This window comes from Peromyscus californicus, unplaced genomic scaffold (assembly GCF_007827085.1).
Source record: "Peromyscus californicus insignis strain IS unplaced genomic scaffold, ASM782708v3 Scaffold_6__1_contigs__length_162567912, whole genome shotgun sequence".
Classification (NCBI taxonomy): domain Eukaryota; kingdom Metazoa; phylum Chordata; class Mammalia; order Rodentia; family Cricetidae; genus Peromyscus; species Peromyscus californicus.
In genome coordinates this window covers 13,384,745-13,398,454 of record NW_026294584.1, presented here as the reverse complement: position 1 = coordinate 13,398,454, position 13,710 = coordinate 13,384,745, and the positions used below count along the sequence as shown (strand labels likewise).

General features: G+C 40.4%; 1 protein-coding gene across 2 annotated transcripts in view; it reads right to left on the bottom strand.

Annotated features, from left to right (window-relative positions):
- Nucleotides 1-13,710, bottom strand: part of Dbf4 (DBF4 zinc finger) — a 30,900-nt gene that overhangs the window by 16,571 nt on the left and 619 nt on the right. For both annotated transcript variants that reach the window (XM_052721324.1, XM_052721325.1), the window contains exons 2-4: nucleotides 12,737-12,909; nucleotides 2,756-2,935; nucleotides 1,092-1,142 (exon numbers count right to left, since the gene is read on the bottom strand). In XM_052721324.1, the coding sequence (XP_052577284.1) occupies nucleotides 1,092-1,142; nucleotides 2,756-2,935; nucleotides 12,737-12,909 (404 nt within the window). The remainder of the gene's footprint in view (nucleotides 1-1,091; nucleotides 1,143-2,755; nucleotides 2,936-12,736; nucleotides 12,910-13,710) is intronic.

Below are 13,710 nucleotides of genomic sequence, written 5' to 3'. Positions count from 1 at the left end.
TTGTAGGGGCCCACAGAAGCTCCCTAGTAAGGCCTTACTCAAGGTCAGAGAATCTGAGCTTGCTTTGCTCAGCAGGGCTGCATAATGGGATGATTTGGCCAGGGGTGTGGTTACCAGGTGTTTCAAAGGGTCTACACTTGGCTGTATGTGGTACGCTGATCTTGAAAGGGGGAGGTCTTTTGCCTCTCCCCTTGGTAGTGTATAAAAAGCCCATTAGAATAAATCTCAGAGTGACTGGGTACTGACCCAGGGCCCTCCCGAAGCTATCCTGTGTCTCTGTCTTTCTTGTCATCTCATCTATATTTCTATCTGATACTTCCTCATTCTTCTCTCCTCCCCACAAGAACCCTTCAACAGGTCGGAGCTGGTCTCCCATGCTAATTCAGCTAGGCTGGCTAGTCAATTTGCTTCAGGGACCCACCTGCCCCACCAAAACTGCCAAAAAACTCCAAGGCTGGGGATTCGAGGCACCTGCTGCCATGCCTGGCTTTTTACTTTTAATGTGGATTCTGGGCATCCAGATTTAGTTCATGCTTTCATGGCAGGCTTTTTTACTAACTTTACAGCCAGTCCAAGTCAAATAATTTTTTTTTACATTTACTTATTCTCCATGTGTTCGTGTCTTTGTGTATGTGTGGGTGCACACATATCACAGTGCACACCTAGAGATCAGAGGGCAATCTGCACGAGTCAGTTCTTCCCTTCCACCATTTGGATCCTGGGTATCAAACTAAGGTCAGTAGTCTTGGCTTTACCCACTGAGACATCTACCCAGCCTACAGTTAAATTTTTAATAAAATATAGCTGTAATGCCAGCACTTGGAAGTCAAGCAAATCTGAGGCCAGCCTGAACTACATGAGACTCTGTCTCAGCAAATCAGACAATAAAGAAGTAGACTATGCACTGCATGTTTTTTCCCTGCCTGTCTCTGCATGACAGGGTCTCCTGCCCTGGCTGGCTTCCCTAATGCTGCTCTGCCTGGCTTATGAAGAGCTGGGGTGGAGCCTAGGACCGAATGTGTGCTAGACCAGCCCCATCCCAATGAGCTCTAGCTGCAGCCACACACTGTGAACTTAAAGTTCCTACTCACATGATCCTTGACAGCTTTCTCAGCTAGAAACTTTCCTCGGCTCAGACACACCTGTACGAAGACCAAGATAACAAACAAACAGTTATAGTACTTCATCATAGAAAGGGCTAGAAAGAGGAAATCATTAAAGTAGATAAATTTTGTTTATATCAAGCCCCAATGGCTAGGAACACAGCAAACACATGGTCAAAAGTGACTTCATTATTCTCTTGGCAAGACAGATTAGTAAAAAAATTCCTTTTCCTCTTTTTTTCTCCCCAGTGGAGAAAACAACAAAACACACCAAGAACAAAAAGAAACTGAATGAGATCCCAGAGGGTCAACTGTTTTAGTAAATGTAACAAAGATTAAAATAGTTAGCATCCACTGCAATTTTAAATCTACAATTGTCAGGTTAACATTTTAGATTTTAGTCTTTCCTTTTTGGTGATACATTCTAGCAGCCATCCTACAACTGAGCTATGTCTCCAGTGCTTCTAACACCTTTAGATATGGTCTCACTAAGTCGCCCAGGCTGGCCTTGAAACTGCAATCCTCTTGCTTCACAGTCCCAAGGAGCTGGGATAACAGGCCTGGCTTAGTTCTGTATTAACTGAAGATTTAAGAAAAATAAACTTTATACACAATTTTTTATAAACTATCTCACTTTTAAACTAAGACAGCATGGAAAGTTGCTGAAAGGCTATGAACAAATTGAGAGCTTGTTGCTAGAACATGACCTTCTCCCCAAACAGCACTAACGCACAAGCCTGACGCCTCCTCTTCCCAAGTGATCTCCAATGTAACTCAGGTTTCCCTTTTCTCTGTATTGAGAACTGGGAAACTGCTTTCCATAAGGCTATCACAGATAAGGAAGGTGTGCTTTAAATGGCAACTTAATTACATGTCAACCTAACAATTTAGATCCATGAAGTGTTTTTTCTCTCACTCTCTTCTCTAAGTATTTAAATCAGTTAGTTTGTCTTTCCTATTGTCTTCCAACTTAACGGCAATGATTTGACAGGAATGTACTGCCAGTACATTTTTAGCCTGGATTTTAACTTATCTTATCACACACATATTTTCTACCCGTCACAAAATACTTGTTTTGATTTTTCCACCAAGCTCCTGGATGTGTAAAATTATGCCTAAAAAAATTGTTTGAGTGTGTGTGAAATAGGCAGTAAGCTGGAACTGGTCAATTTGCTTTTCTCTACTTTGAAAATTTTAAGTTTCTATTTTTTCTTCAAAAGAATGACTAGCTATTAACTTTCATGGTAAAGTATTCTAAAAATAAAAGTTACCCTCTAAAGTACAAGTACAAGCACACTTTAGGAGTCAGGGTACAACTTTGACTACACTGTATTATTAAGGAAAAATTATCACCTTTCAAAATGACGGCCAACGCTATCAAAGTGAGAAAGCATAGAGCTTTGCTTTATTCTAACCAATCCATCTATATGCTATATGCCTGCAATTGAAAACCCAGAGTCAGGGGTGAGGGTAAACATCTATAATCCCAGTACCTGGGAGACAGACCGGAGGGCTGAGAATTTTGAGGTCAGTCTGGGCTATGTAGGGAGTTCCAAACTAGCCTCAGAGGGCTACAGCGAGAGCTTGTCTCACAACAAGGAAACCATGAGATCCCCTTTCCTAGAGTCTCAAAGCATGGAGAGCACACTTACTCTGTCTGGAGACTTAAAGGAACTTCCATCATGGCTAGGATGAGGTGAGGTGGTTTCTGCAGTATACGCAGATTCTGGACTTGGTACAGGAGAATTTCGACCCAATGTTTGTGCATATTTTGCTTCCTTTTTATTTGAAACAAGATAACTGATATCTTTGCTGAGAAATTCTTCAACTCGCTACAAGAAAACAAAGTATTTTTAATAAAAACTCCAAAGCTAATTAAAAACACTGCAAATTCCAATTTGATGTAATCTAGTATCTCACAAATTGGTAACTGAAAATTACCAGTAGTTCTGAGAAAGTAGAATGGGGGTTCCATTAACAGTATAATAGTGTCATGTGCTAACTACTATTCTTAAGTACTCTATCCTAATTAATGTAGTCCACGTACTCCCATGGCACTTATCTATGTATATGGAGATGAAAACTGAAGTGACTTGCTGGAGTCATTCATACCAACAAAATTTCCTACAGAGATGAACTGTTCTTTGCCTGCACCACGTAACAACGTTGCACAAACCTGCTACATGCAGCGACTAAGCGCTCAAAATGTAGTTATTATAGCCAGGCCACTGAATTTTAAATTTTACTTAATCTTAATGAATTAGCTACTATCTGGTACATCACAGTTCTAAATCACTAAGTTTATAACATTTTCTAAGACTTAAACTTAGAAGAGGAAACTTGTACTCAACAAGGCTAAAATTTGCCCTAACATGCTTTATGGGAACACACACATGAAAGTGAATGTTATTAAAACGCATACCATATAAATACAGCTGACATGGAAGACTAGGGACTTTGAAAAGCTCTGTCTAATTTCTACAGTCACACTCTGAATAACAAGGTCTGTCAGCAAGATGCCTCAATAGATTGGTGCTGATCTGAGTTTGATCACCTGGACTCACAGGGCAGAAGGAGAAAAACAATTCCTGCAAGTTCTTCTCATGCGCTCACACTTACGCACACATGCATGTGCACACACACACACAGAATAAAAATTTTTTAAGATGCTAAAACAAAAAAGGAAGCAAAGCTTGTGATAGCTAAGTTAATTTAAGCTACATTAACTCAAAATTGGCTGTTGACAGGAGCAACCTTAGTGAAATGCAAACTATTTTCTTTTACCCTCAGGCAACATTCATTTTCACTGACTAGCTAATAAAGTATTCACATTTATTCCAGAAAATATGAGTCTTGTATAAAGACAGGAAAGAATGTAAATAATAATTTATATATGAAATACTGTCTTAAACTGCATCAAGTCTCTAGTAACCCTCTCTCAGCGCGCACACACACACACACACACACACACTTCACACGGTGTATATATGTATACTAATTTAACTTTTTTTTTTTTTTTTCGAGACAAGGTTTCTCTGTGTAACCTTGGCTGTCCTGGAACTCACTCTGTAGAGCAGGCTGGCCTCAAACTCACAGAAATGCCCCACCTCTGCCTCCTGAGTGCTGGGACTAAAGGTTATGTGCCAGCACCACCCAGCTTTGTTCAACTATTTTAAGTGTAACAATTCAGAGGCAATCCCCACCTTTATAATGCTAAACAACCACCACTACTATCCATTTCTAGAACATTTTCATCCCAAATTTAAATCCTTTAATCCTCCACGTCCTCATGCTGATAAACTCTACTTTCTGTCTCAATGAATCTGACTATTCTGGAACTTCACTGCTATAGTTTGAATGTTCCCACTTATATTGTAGAAATTTAATCCCAGTTGTGAGGTATTAAGGTGAAAACATGCTAGAGAGACAGCTCAGCAGGTAAGAGTACTGGCTGCTCTTCCAGAGTACCCCGGTTCAGTTCCCAGCACCCACATGGCGGCTCACAACCATCTGTAACTTCAGTTCCAGGGGATCTGAGGCCCTCTTCTGAAGTCTTCAGGCCCTGCATGCATGTGGTGCATAGACATATGCAGGAGAAACACTCAAACACTTGAAATAAAAATAGATACATAAAATGGTGAAAGCACTCTAGAGCAGTGGCTCTCAGCCCGTGGGTCATGACCCATGGGGGGGTGGGAATCACATATCAGATATTTACACTGCAATTCCTAACAGTAGCAAAATTACAGTTATGAAGTAGCAATGAAACAGTTGTATGATTGGGGTCATCAATACAACATGCGGAACTGTATTAAAGGGTCACAGCATTAGAAGGTTGAGAACTGCCGTTCTATGGTCTTTGGAGACAGACTCTTTGAAAGTTAGATAGACCATAAAGGCAGGATCAAGCCCTAGCTACTGCTCTGGCTATACAAAAGGAAGAGACCTAAAACCGGATGATCAGGCAGTCATTGTATTGTTACTTTTCTCATTGGCTCTAACAAATACCTCAGAAAAGCAACTTCAGGAACAAAGGGCGTTCTGGCTCAGGATCTGAGGGAATATAATCAATCCAACACAGCAGAGAAGGTGTGACAGTAAGAGCATGAAGTGGCTGATCACAGTAAGTCATGAAGCAGAGAAAGACGAATGCTGGCGCTCCGCTAGTGTTCTCAATTTTATTCAGTCCAGAACATCAGCTCATGGAGTAGTAGTCCTTTCCTAATTCGCTTTCTGTTACTGTGCTAAACACCAGCCAGAAACAGCTTGGAGAGGAGAGGGTTTATCTCTGCTTACACTTCCAGGTAACAGTCTATCATCTAGAGCAGTGGTTCTCAACCTTTCTAATGCTGCAACCCATTAATAATACAGTGCCCCATGGTGTGGTGACCCCCAACCATACAATTATTTCATTGCTACTTTATAATTGTAATTTTGCTACTGTTATGAATTGCAATGTAAATCTGAGTTTTCTAATGGGTTAGGGGTCTTGACCCACCAGTTGAGAACCACTCATCTAGGGGAAGCCAGGGCAGGAGCCTGAAGGAACTGAAGCAGAGACTGTGGAGGAATGCTGCTCACCAGATTGTTCTCCATGGCTGCTCAGCCTGCAGATGTCCACATCTCTTTGACACCCTGCTTTCTTTCAATTCTTTCAGGTATATATACCTTAAGCACATTGCTAAGAAACCTTTTTTCCTGAGACCACCCATACGGTCTGCAAAGCTGTCGCCTCATTTTACATTCCCACCACCAGTGGACAAGTAAAAGACTGTGAAAGTTAACACTTTCATTTTCTGGGTTTTTTTTGCCAGTAGCTAATGGCATGATTAAGGTTTAGATTTGCATTTAGATGATGATTAGAATGCTGTGGGCTACTGGTACATCTTTTCTGAATGTCTATTTAGGCCCTTCACCCATTATTTATTTTTATGTGTATAAGGGTTTGCATGTATATATGTGTGTGTGTGTGTGTATCTGTGTGTGCTTAGTGCCTGCTGAGGCCAGAGGAAGGTGTCAGGTCACCTAGAACTATACACAGATGATAGTGAGCCACCATGTGGGTCCTGGAAACTGAACCCAGGTCCTCTGTAAGAACAAGTGCTTTTAACTGCTGAGCCATCTCATTTCTACAGCCCGCTTCACCCACTGAATTATCCTTCTTTTGCTGAAATGCAGGTCTCCATATATTCTGTAAATAAATCACTTATTAGATATATGATATACCATTTTGCTTTGAAACAGGACTCAGAGTCTACGATGACCTTGACCTAAGGATGACCTTGAATGTCTTGATTCTCCTGCCCTTACCTCCCGAATGCTCTGATGCCACTGCCACACATCTGTGCCACTGTTTGCATTTTATGCAATGGAGAGACTGACCCCAGAGCTCCATGTAGTCCTAGCAAGCACTTTATCAACTGAGTGAACAGGAATGATTCACAAAATATTCTCTACCATTTGGTGGGTTTCTTGTTAATGTCCTAGAAGAGGGATGAGTTGTTCATTTTAACTAAGTTAACTTATGAGTCTTTTAAAATTGCTGCCGATGAGCAGATACAATTTTGGTATTACTGAAATCACTGCAAAAATTCAGTATTATAAATATTTCTTCTAATATTTTCTAATTATTTAGCCTCTTACAGTTATATCTTCGGTCCATTTTGAGTTAATTTTTTTGCATATGATGTAAGGTAAATGTCTAAACTCATCCTTTTGCATGTAGATATCCAGCTCTCCTGAAACTGACTTGTCATTTAAAAAACAAAAACAACTATATATAAAATAGTTTATTTCTAAGCTTTCACTCATTGGCCTGCATGTTACACTACTATAATACCATAAAATGTTCCCAGTTTTACATTTCTTATAAACAAAGTTAAAACTCCTTAATGTAAAATTTAAATGGAGGTGGAAGGGCTGAGATGGCTCAGCAGATAAAGCTCTTACTACACAGAAGACTCTGGATTCAGCTCACTGCACGTACATGGCAGCTCACAACCATCCCTAACTCCAGTTCTAGGGGGTCTGCTGCCCTCTCCTGGCTTCCTTGGGCACCCGTGATGCTTTTGTGTACACACACCTTAAAATAAATAATAATACTTTCTGTGGTAGTTCTGGGCACAGTACAATACACAGAGAAACCCTGTCTTAAAACTCAAAAATAACATCACCACAAAACCAAAAGGAAACCAAACCAGAAAACCACCTCTGCTGGGTGTAGCAACAGCTCAGGTCTCTGTTATTTCAACACTGGGGAAATGCAGATAAAAGATTATAAGGTTCTAGGCCAGCCTGCGGTATAAAGGATGATCTGGCCTAACACAAAGCCATGTCCACCCTCACCCCCTCAAAAACTTAAACCTACTCCTCTATCCTTCATAATGTAGGAAATGTCCTTTATAATCTGGTTCTAACGTAACTGATTATTGCCACTTCCATATCTAAATTTCAACCTCAAGATATGTTGTAGCACCATCAGGTACACAAATACACCTACCTACACAGGCATACATCGTAAGTATGTTCTTTCCAAAAATTATGCACAGTGTACTAAGTACATCCCTAACAGACCTTTAAGACCCAACTCAAACATTAACTGTGCTGATTCATATTGGCAAGGAGGCATTTTCATCTGTGTCCTAAAAGCAATTTCTACATATTCTATTAAAGAATTCACAGGGCTGTTCTATAATGACTTAGTTATTGTGTCCACACAATGTCCTCTAAAATCCTTCAGCTGGAAGTAATCTCCCCCTTCCTTTTATGTTATATTATAATCAACTGTACCCATGTGTTGTGTAAGTTTCCTAGAGGATTGAAACAGTTCATCCTACAGGAAGCTCCTTAAGCAGGAAGGTAAACAACTCAAAATAGCTTTAGGAAGTCTCAGAAACTGACCAGACTCACTAGGTCCCTCCCTGATAGAGCAAACAATAAAAGCTGAGTGTTCCTCTCAGATGAAAGGAAGCTGAACTGTAAAGACTCTCAAAGTAGAAAGCTGCAAAGACTCTGAGACCAGACCAGCTGCCTGGAAGAAGCAGAAACCAGCTAAGCTTCCTGGAAGAGGGTTAGACCAATTACTTGGAAAGGACACTCTCCAACCTCCTGAGCTGCCTGCAGGCTGGGCAGTGTGCTCCAGGTTTCCCAGCTTTTGTGAGCTGTCACTCACACTGGGGTGGGGCTTGGTGATGCAGCTGTCTTTGAATCATTTCTGCTCCTATAAGTAATCCCAATAAAATTCATTAATTCACCAAGTTATACTTTGGTGGTATCCATATTTTGATCTGTCATGGGATCCCTACCTGGGGTGAGTAGATGTGTGTTGTGTCTCCCTAGGAAAGATTTTTCACACAAAACCATGCCATCTCTATCTAGATTAGAACTTCAGGAAAGACAGGCACAGGATTTATTTTTGAGCCTAACATAACACAATACCATGCCCTGCAAACCATACTTAAATAAGTGTGGTGATATTTTATTTGTGCTCTAATAAATAAAGCTTGTCTGGAGATCAGAGGAAAAGGCCAACCATTACATTAAACAGATGTCAGGCAATGGTAACACCCGCTTTTAATCCTATCACTTGGCAGACAGGAATCTGTCTGGATCTCTGTGAGTTCAAGGCCACACTGGAGAACAGAACTAGGCATGGTGACACACGCCTTTAATCCCAGTACCAACCATAGAGGTCTGGAGGTCTGTATAGACAGGAAGTGACAGAGCTGGGCAGGAAGAGGAAGTGATGTAGCTGGACTGAGAGAGTGAATGAGAGAACAGAACAGAAAGGCATATAGGTGTGGGTAGACAGGAAGTAGCTCACATTTGGAAGCTTCTGAGTTGGTGAGGTGAGGTTGGCTGTGGCTTTCCCTATTTCCCTGATGTCTCAGGTTTTCACCCCAATATCTGACTCAGAGTTTTTTATTCAATAAGACCGTTTAGCAATTCGTCTACAAATTATAGTTTTACCATGGCTTTCAATTTACTGGAAATTGTTGCCCCTGTCTTTTAATGGCTCAACATAAAATTATACTTAACTCTGTCCTCAGGAGCACAACATAGTAAGGTCTGGCCCTGTCGGAACACAGCCCAGGAATGGAGTCACATGAGAATTCTGAGTGCTAGTGAGAAAACTCCAAGAAGACAAGAGTCTTGACCTCAGTTTCTTCAAAACATAGAATTGTTGTTGGAATGTGTTTTCATGCCCCTCAGGTGTAGCAGACAGGAGTGAGTTACTTCAGCTGTTATTCATGTGCCTCTCTGGAAAATCATGGTTTTTCCACATGTGGCTTATCCTTACGGATGTCATTTTTTTTTTTTTTTGGTTTTTCGAGACAGGGTTTCTCTGTGTAGCTTTGGGCCTTTCCTGGAACTCACTTTGTAGACCAGGCTGGCCTCGAACTCACAGAGATCCATCTGCCTCTGCCTCCCGAGTGCTGGGATTAAAGGTGTACGCCACCACCGCCCGGCTGAATGTGATTTTCTTAATGAAGGAACTCTGGCCAGCTTGAGCATGGCAAACATGGCTCTGACAGGCCCGCCCTTCTCCCCCATTCCCTCGGCCTTGCTAAAAACCATAGATGACATCCCTAAAGCCGGCCACCAAGGACTACTCCCTTACCTGGCCACTTCCTCCTCCTGAGGCTGACTGCCACGGTCCAGTTATCAAAGTATTTAAGTCCAGCAATCCATAGCCCCCTTTGGCTCTCCTAATTAACATGCCCAGTTAAAATTAAAACACTCATCCTAACACAGGGTTTCCCCTTGTACCTTTATTTTCCTATGGGCATGTCTGTCTCCTCTCTATCCAGAGACAGTCCTTTGTCGTCCCCCACCCCTTCTCCTTTGTCCTCTATCTCCTGTTTTTCTCTCTTATTCCCTGCCCTTTATCCCTCTGGGGGAAATAAATCTCCTTTGTGCTGAGAACGTGGTCTTGGGTGTCCTGAGCAAACAATGGCCCCTTTCACTTAACCCTCATAGTATAAGTTGCCTGGTGCTCTGAATAAAGTTGGCTACTGCACGAGACTTTAGTCCACCTCATTTGTAGGCTCTGCTCTCCCAGTTCCATGCTGCCAATAAAGCAGTGACCATTACCCTTATATTTATCTTTCTCCAATTGTTTTACTCTAGTCTAAACTGTTTAGAAATGGGCCAGCCTATCCTTCCTTCTGTTTCTCTAAAGAAGGTCTTACTACATAGCCCAAGCCACGTGAACTTTTGAACTCATGATCCTCCAGCCTTACCTAAACCCTGGGATTAGAAGCATATATGCCAGCAAGTCTGGCTCTATGTCCTTATGTGGTTTTGATTTAGCTACTCTTCTTAACACTATAAAACAAAGTTTGTGAAAACTGACTGCAATTTAATTATCATGAGTATTCTGTGCAAATGAATAGGATACTAACATGCTTTCATTAAGACTAGGAAAAAATACAGAATGTGTTAATTAAACAATGACACTATTGGGATGATCTGAAGCAAAGAAAGTAATAAAAAGGATAGAAAGGTTATATAAAACTAGGAACTGGGGAAAAACATAACCTTTTAAATGACTACTTGACAAAATTAGTGTTTGGACCTAGGAAGTGAATTGACATCTTTGAGTTATATAGGAAAGTATGATAAAGACCACAACTAAGTACTTTTTTTCCAATAAGGAAGTTAGTAAAGTGTGGAAGTAGGCTCTCTCTTTTCACCATATGGGTCCCAAGGATCACAATCAGGTTGCCAGGTTTGGCAGCAAATGCCCTCCCTTACTTGCAAGCTACCTCACTGGCCCAGTACTTTTTTCCCTGGGGGGAGAGTGCAGATGCAATCTCCAATAACAAACTGTGCAGCAGAGCTCTTTGCATTTAGGAAATCACAGGGTCAGGACAGATGGACTTACTGTACTATGAGTATTATGATAAGAGTGCCATGGATCAGCCCTACCATGGGAGAATCACCTTCGTGATCATGGTAACTCCCCTGCCACATAAGTATAAAACTTATGCTTCTAATATGTCCACTGAGATACTTGAAACCATTTGATGGTAAAATTTGACACATATAAAATCAAAATCTTCCTTAACTACTATCTATGGCAGAAGTAATTCAAAAGTTGTTTCTTGAAAATACCTTAGAAAGTGCCGTGAGGATGGGAGAGAAAGAAATGAGTAGTGGAAATAATTCCTGTCCTGGTGGTCACATTGCTAATTTAGTCAAAGCTTCCTTTTCATAGGTTTCCCACACTGGATTTATAGATATACCATTATCTGAAGCATCTACTGCTAAAAACAAATCCAAACATCAGTGATTTAAACCTAAAGTTAACAGAGTGAGCAACATATCTGAGAAAGCTATCAAGCATCTATTAGCCACTGACAGTTACAAGAAAGAATGGTGGCATGCCATGTCACTCTGGGAGTTAGACCAGCAGACAGCACTTCATTTCTAAAGCAGAGGGGTCTTCACACATATCTAGGGCAGTAAGTACATTACCATACCCTTGATAGACCACACTATCAATGGTGGCAGGTCTATCAACCATGACCTCTAGAAGTGCAGCCATATGGGTCATTATGATAAATGCCACCATAAATACGTGATAATGAGTCAACAAAACGAGTATCAGAAAAGTAGGATGTTCAGGGGAGTTGGAAGGGGCCTAGCTATAAAGGAGAGAGTGAGCAAGAGATAAAGGAGAAGGAAGGGTAATAAGGGGTAACTGATTACATTAAAATTCGTATATGAATGTAATCGACAAAAAAGAAAAAAATTCTATTTACCGCCCCCCCCCCCCAAAGAAAAATAGAAAAATTTCAAGGGCAGGTAAGTAGAATATCACATTAACAAATAATTCTAAGGAATCTGTGAAATACTCTTTTGAATTTCCAGACTGGAAATGTGAACTTTCAGAAACTCAAAATTCCAGTCCAGTAGAAACCTTTGAAACAGTAAAAATCCTAATAACCTCATTTGCTGGAATTTAGGTAATATTAACATTACAACTAAGAAATCTTTTAGACTTTGCCTAAGTTTTCTAATCATCTAAGTAATGTTTATAACAGGGAAGACAGTTTAACTATAACTCCAAACTGCTCCCTCAATAACGGGCTGCTGTTGACTCAGTAGTCTGTCTGTCTCTGTCTGTCTCTGTCTCTGTCTCTGTCTCTCTCTCACACACACACACACACACACACACACACACACACACACACACACACGAGTACATTATAAAAGTCACATCACAGATATATCACTAAAGAACTATTTTAACAGCCCCCCTCAGTATCAGTCAAGTAGTTCCTGCTGATTTGGAAGGCAATTCACTAGGACAAAGGACTCTCTTTCCTTTATTCTGAACCACTCATCACAGAAACATTTTGTCAGGTTACAAAAGGCTAAAAAAGTGTGTTTTGTCCTTTGGTGTTGGGACTCGAGCACAGAAAATCTTGCACATGCCCAGAAGGTGCTAAACCACTGGGCTACACTCCCAGTCCCCAAAAAATTCATTAATAATAAACAATTCATAGTTTTTAGGCTGCTATTGATTAAATGGCTATAGTTTGCCAAAATGAAATTCTTTAATGATTTTATATCATAAGGTGCTAGGCTAATTTTCTACTCTCCGTGAGTGTGCAGTTTTCACTTACCCCGCCAAGATCCTTGATGTCTTTTTGGAGTTTTTCACATACGGTGATAGAAGGCAAGTCAAGGTAAAATATTTTTCCACAAAGAGGCTTATATTTCGATTTTTCCAGTCTATTATCAGTTTTCAGGGATTTCAAAGACGGTCTGTTCTTTTCATTTTTGTCCTGGATGCCACCTGTGATTACAAAAAAGAATCAGGTAATCAGGTCTGCTTTATGCAGACAAAAATTTACCTGCTTAGAAAATATTAAATGACCTTACCACAGAAAGGAAAATTATTAGTCATACCAACTTAAGTAGTTAGAATCTTAATGTATTCCTGAATATTACCACTTAGGATGAAGGCAAACTGCCCTGTATGCTTTCCATAAATTCTATAGTGGAGAACAAGAGCTGAATCAGCAGAAAGTAGTCATTATTTATTCCTGTTCATATATGAAGGGAACTCTATAAAGCCTTTCTGAAAAACTTACTTTCTCAGGATGTAGAAATACTTCACGGGAGTATTTACTTATTGAAGTCAGCAGTTCTGTGAAAACTCAACACAGGTGTTTCAAATTTTAAAACTATTTACTTAGGCAAAAAAAAGTATCTAGAATAAACAACCCAATCCTCAAGGGTTACTGAGTGCTCAAATTTTGGTTTCATAGTTTCGTCTAGTACTAAAAAGAACTAAATGATCTAGTTCATGCACTTTGTTTACATTTTAAAGACTTAGGCCCACTAAGGACATCGCCATTTATCTTCTTCCTTTTATTTTAAAAGCAGATGAGAATTAAGCAACTTCTATAAACTTTTCAAACGCAACCTGCATTTTATGGCCTGGTTAGCAGACACACATGCATCTCTCAGAAAAACTTTTCATCATAAGTTTTTATTTTTTATACGACCTAATGCAGCTGAAATAGGAACCTGTTTCTGTCTTCAGGTGTCTAGGAGGCTGAAATCAACAGGGCGCGTTACACACACAAACACT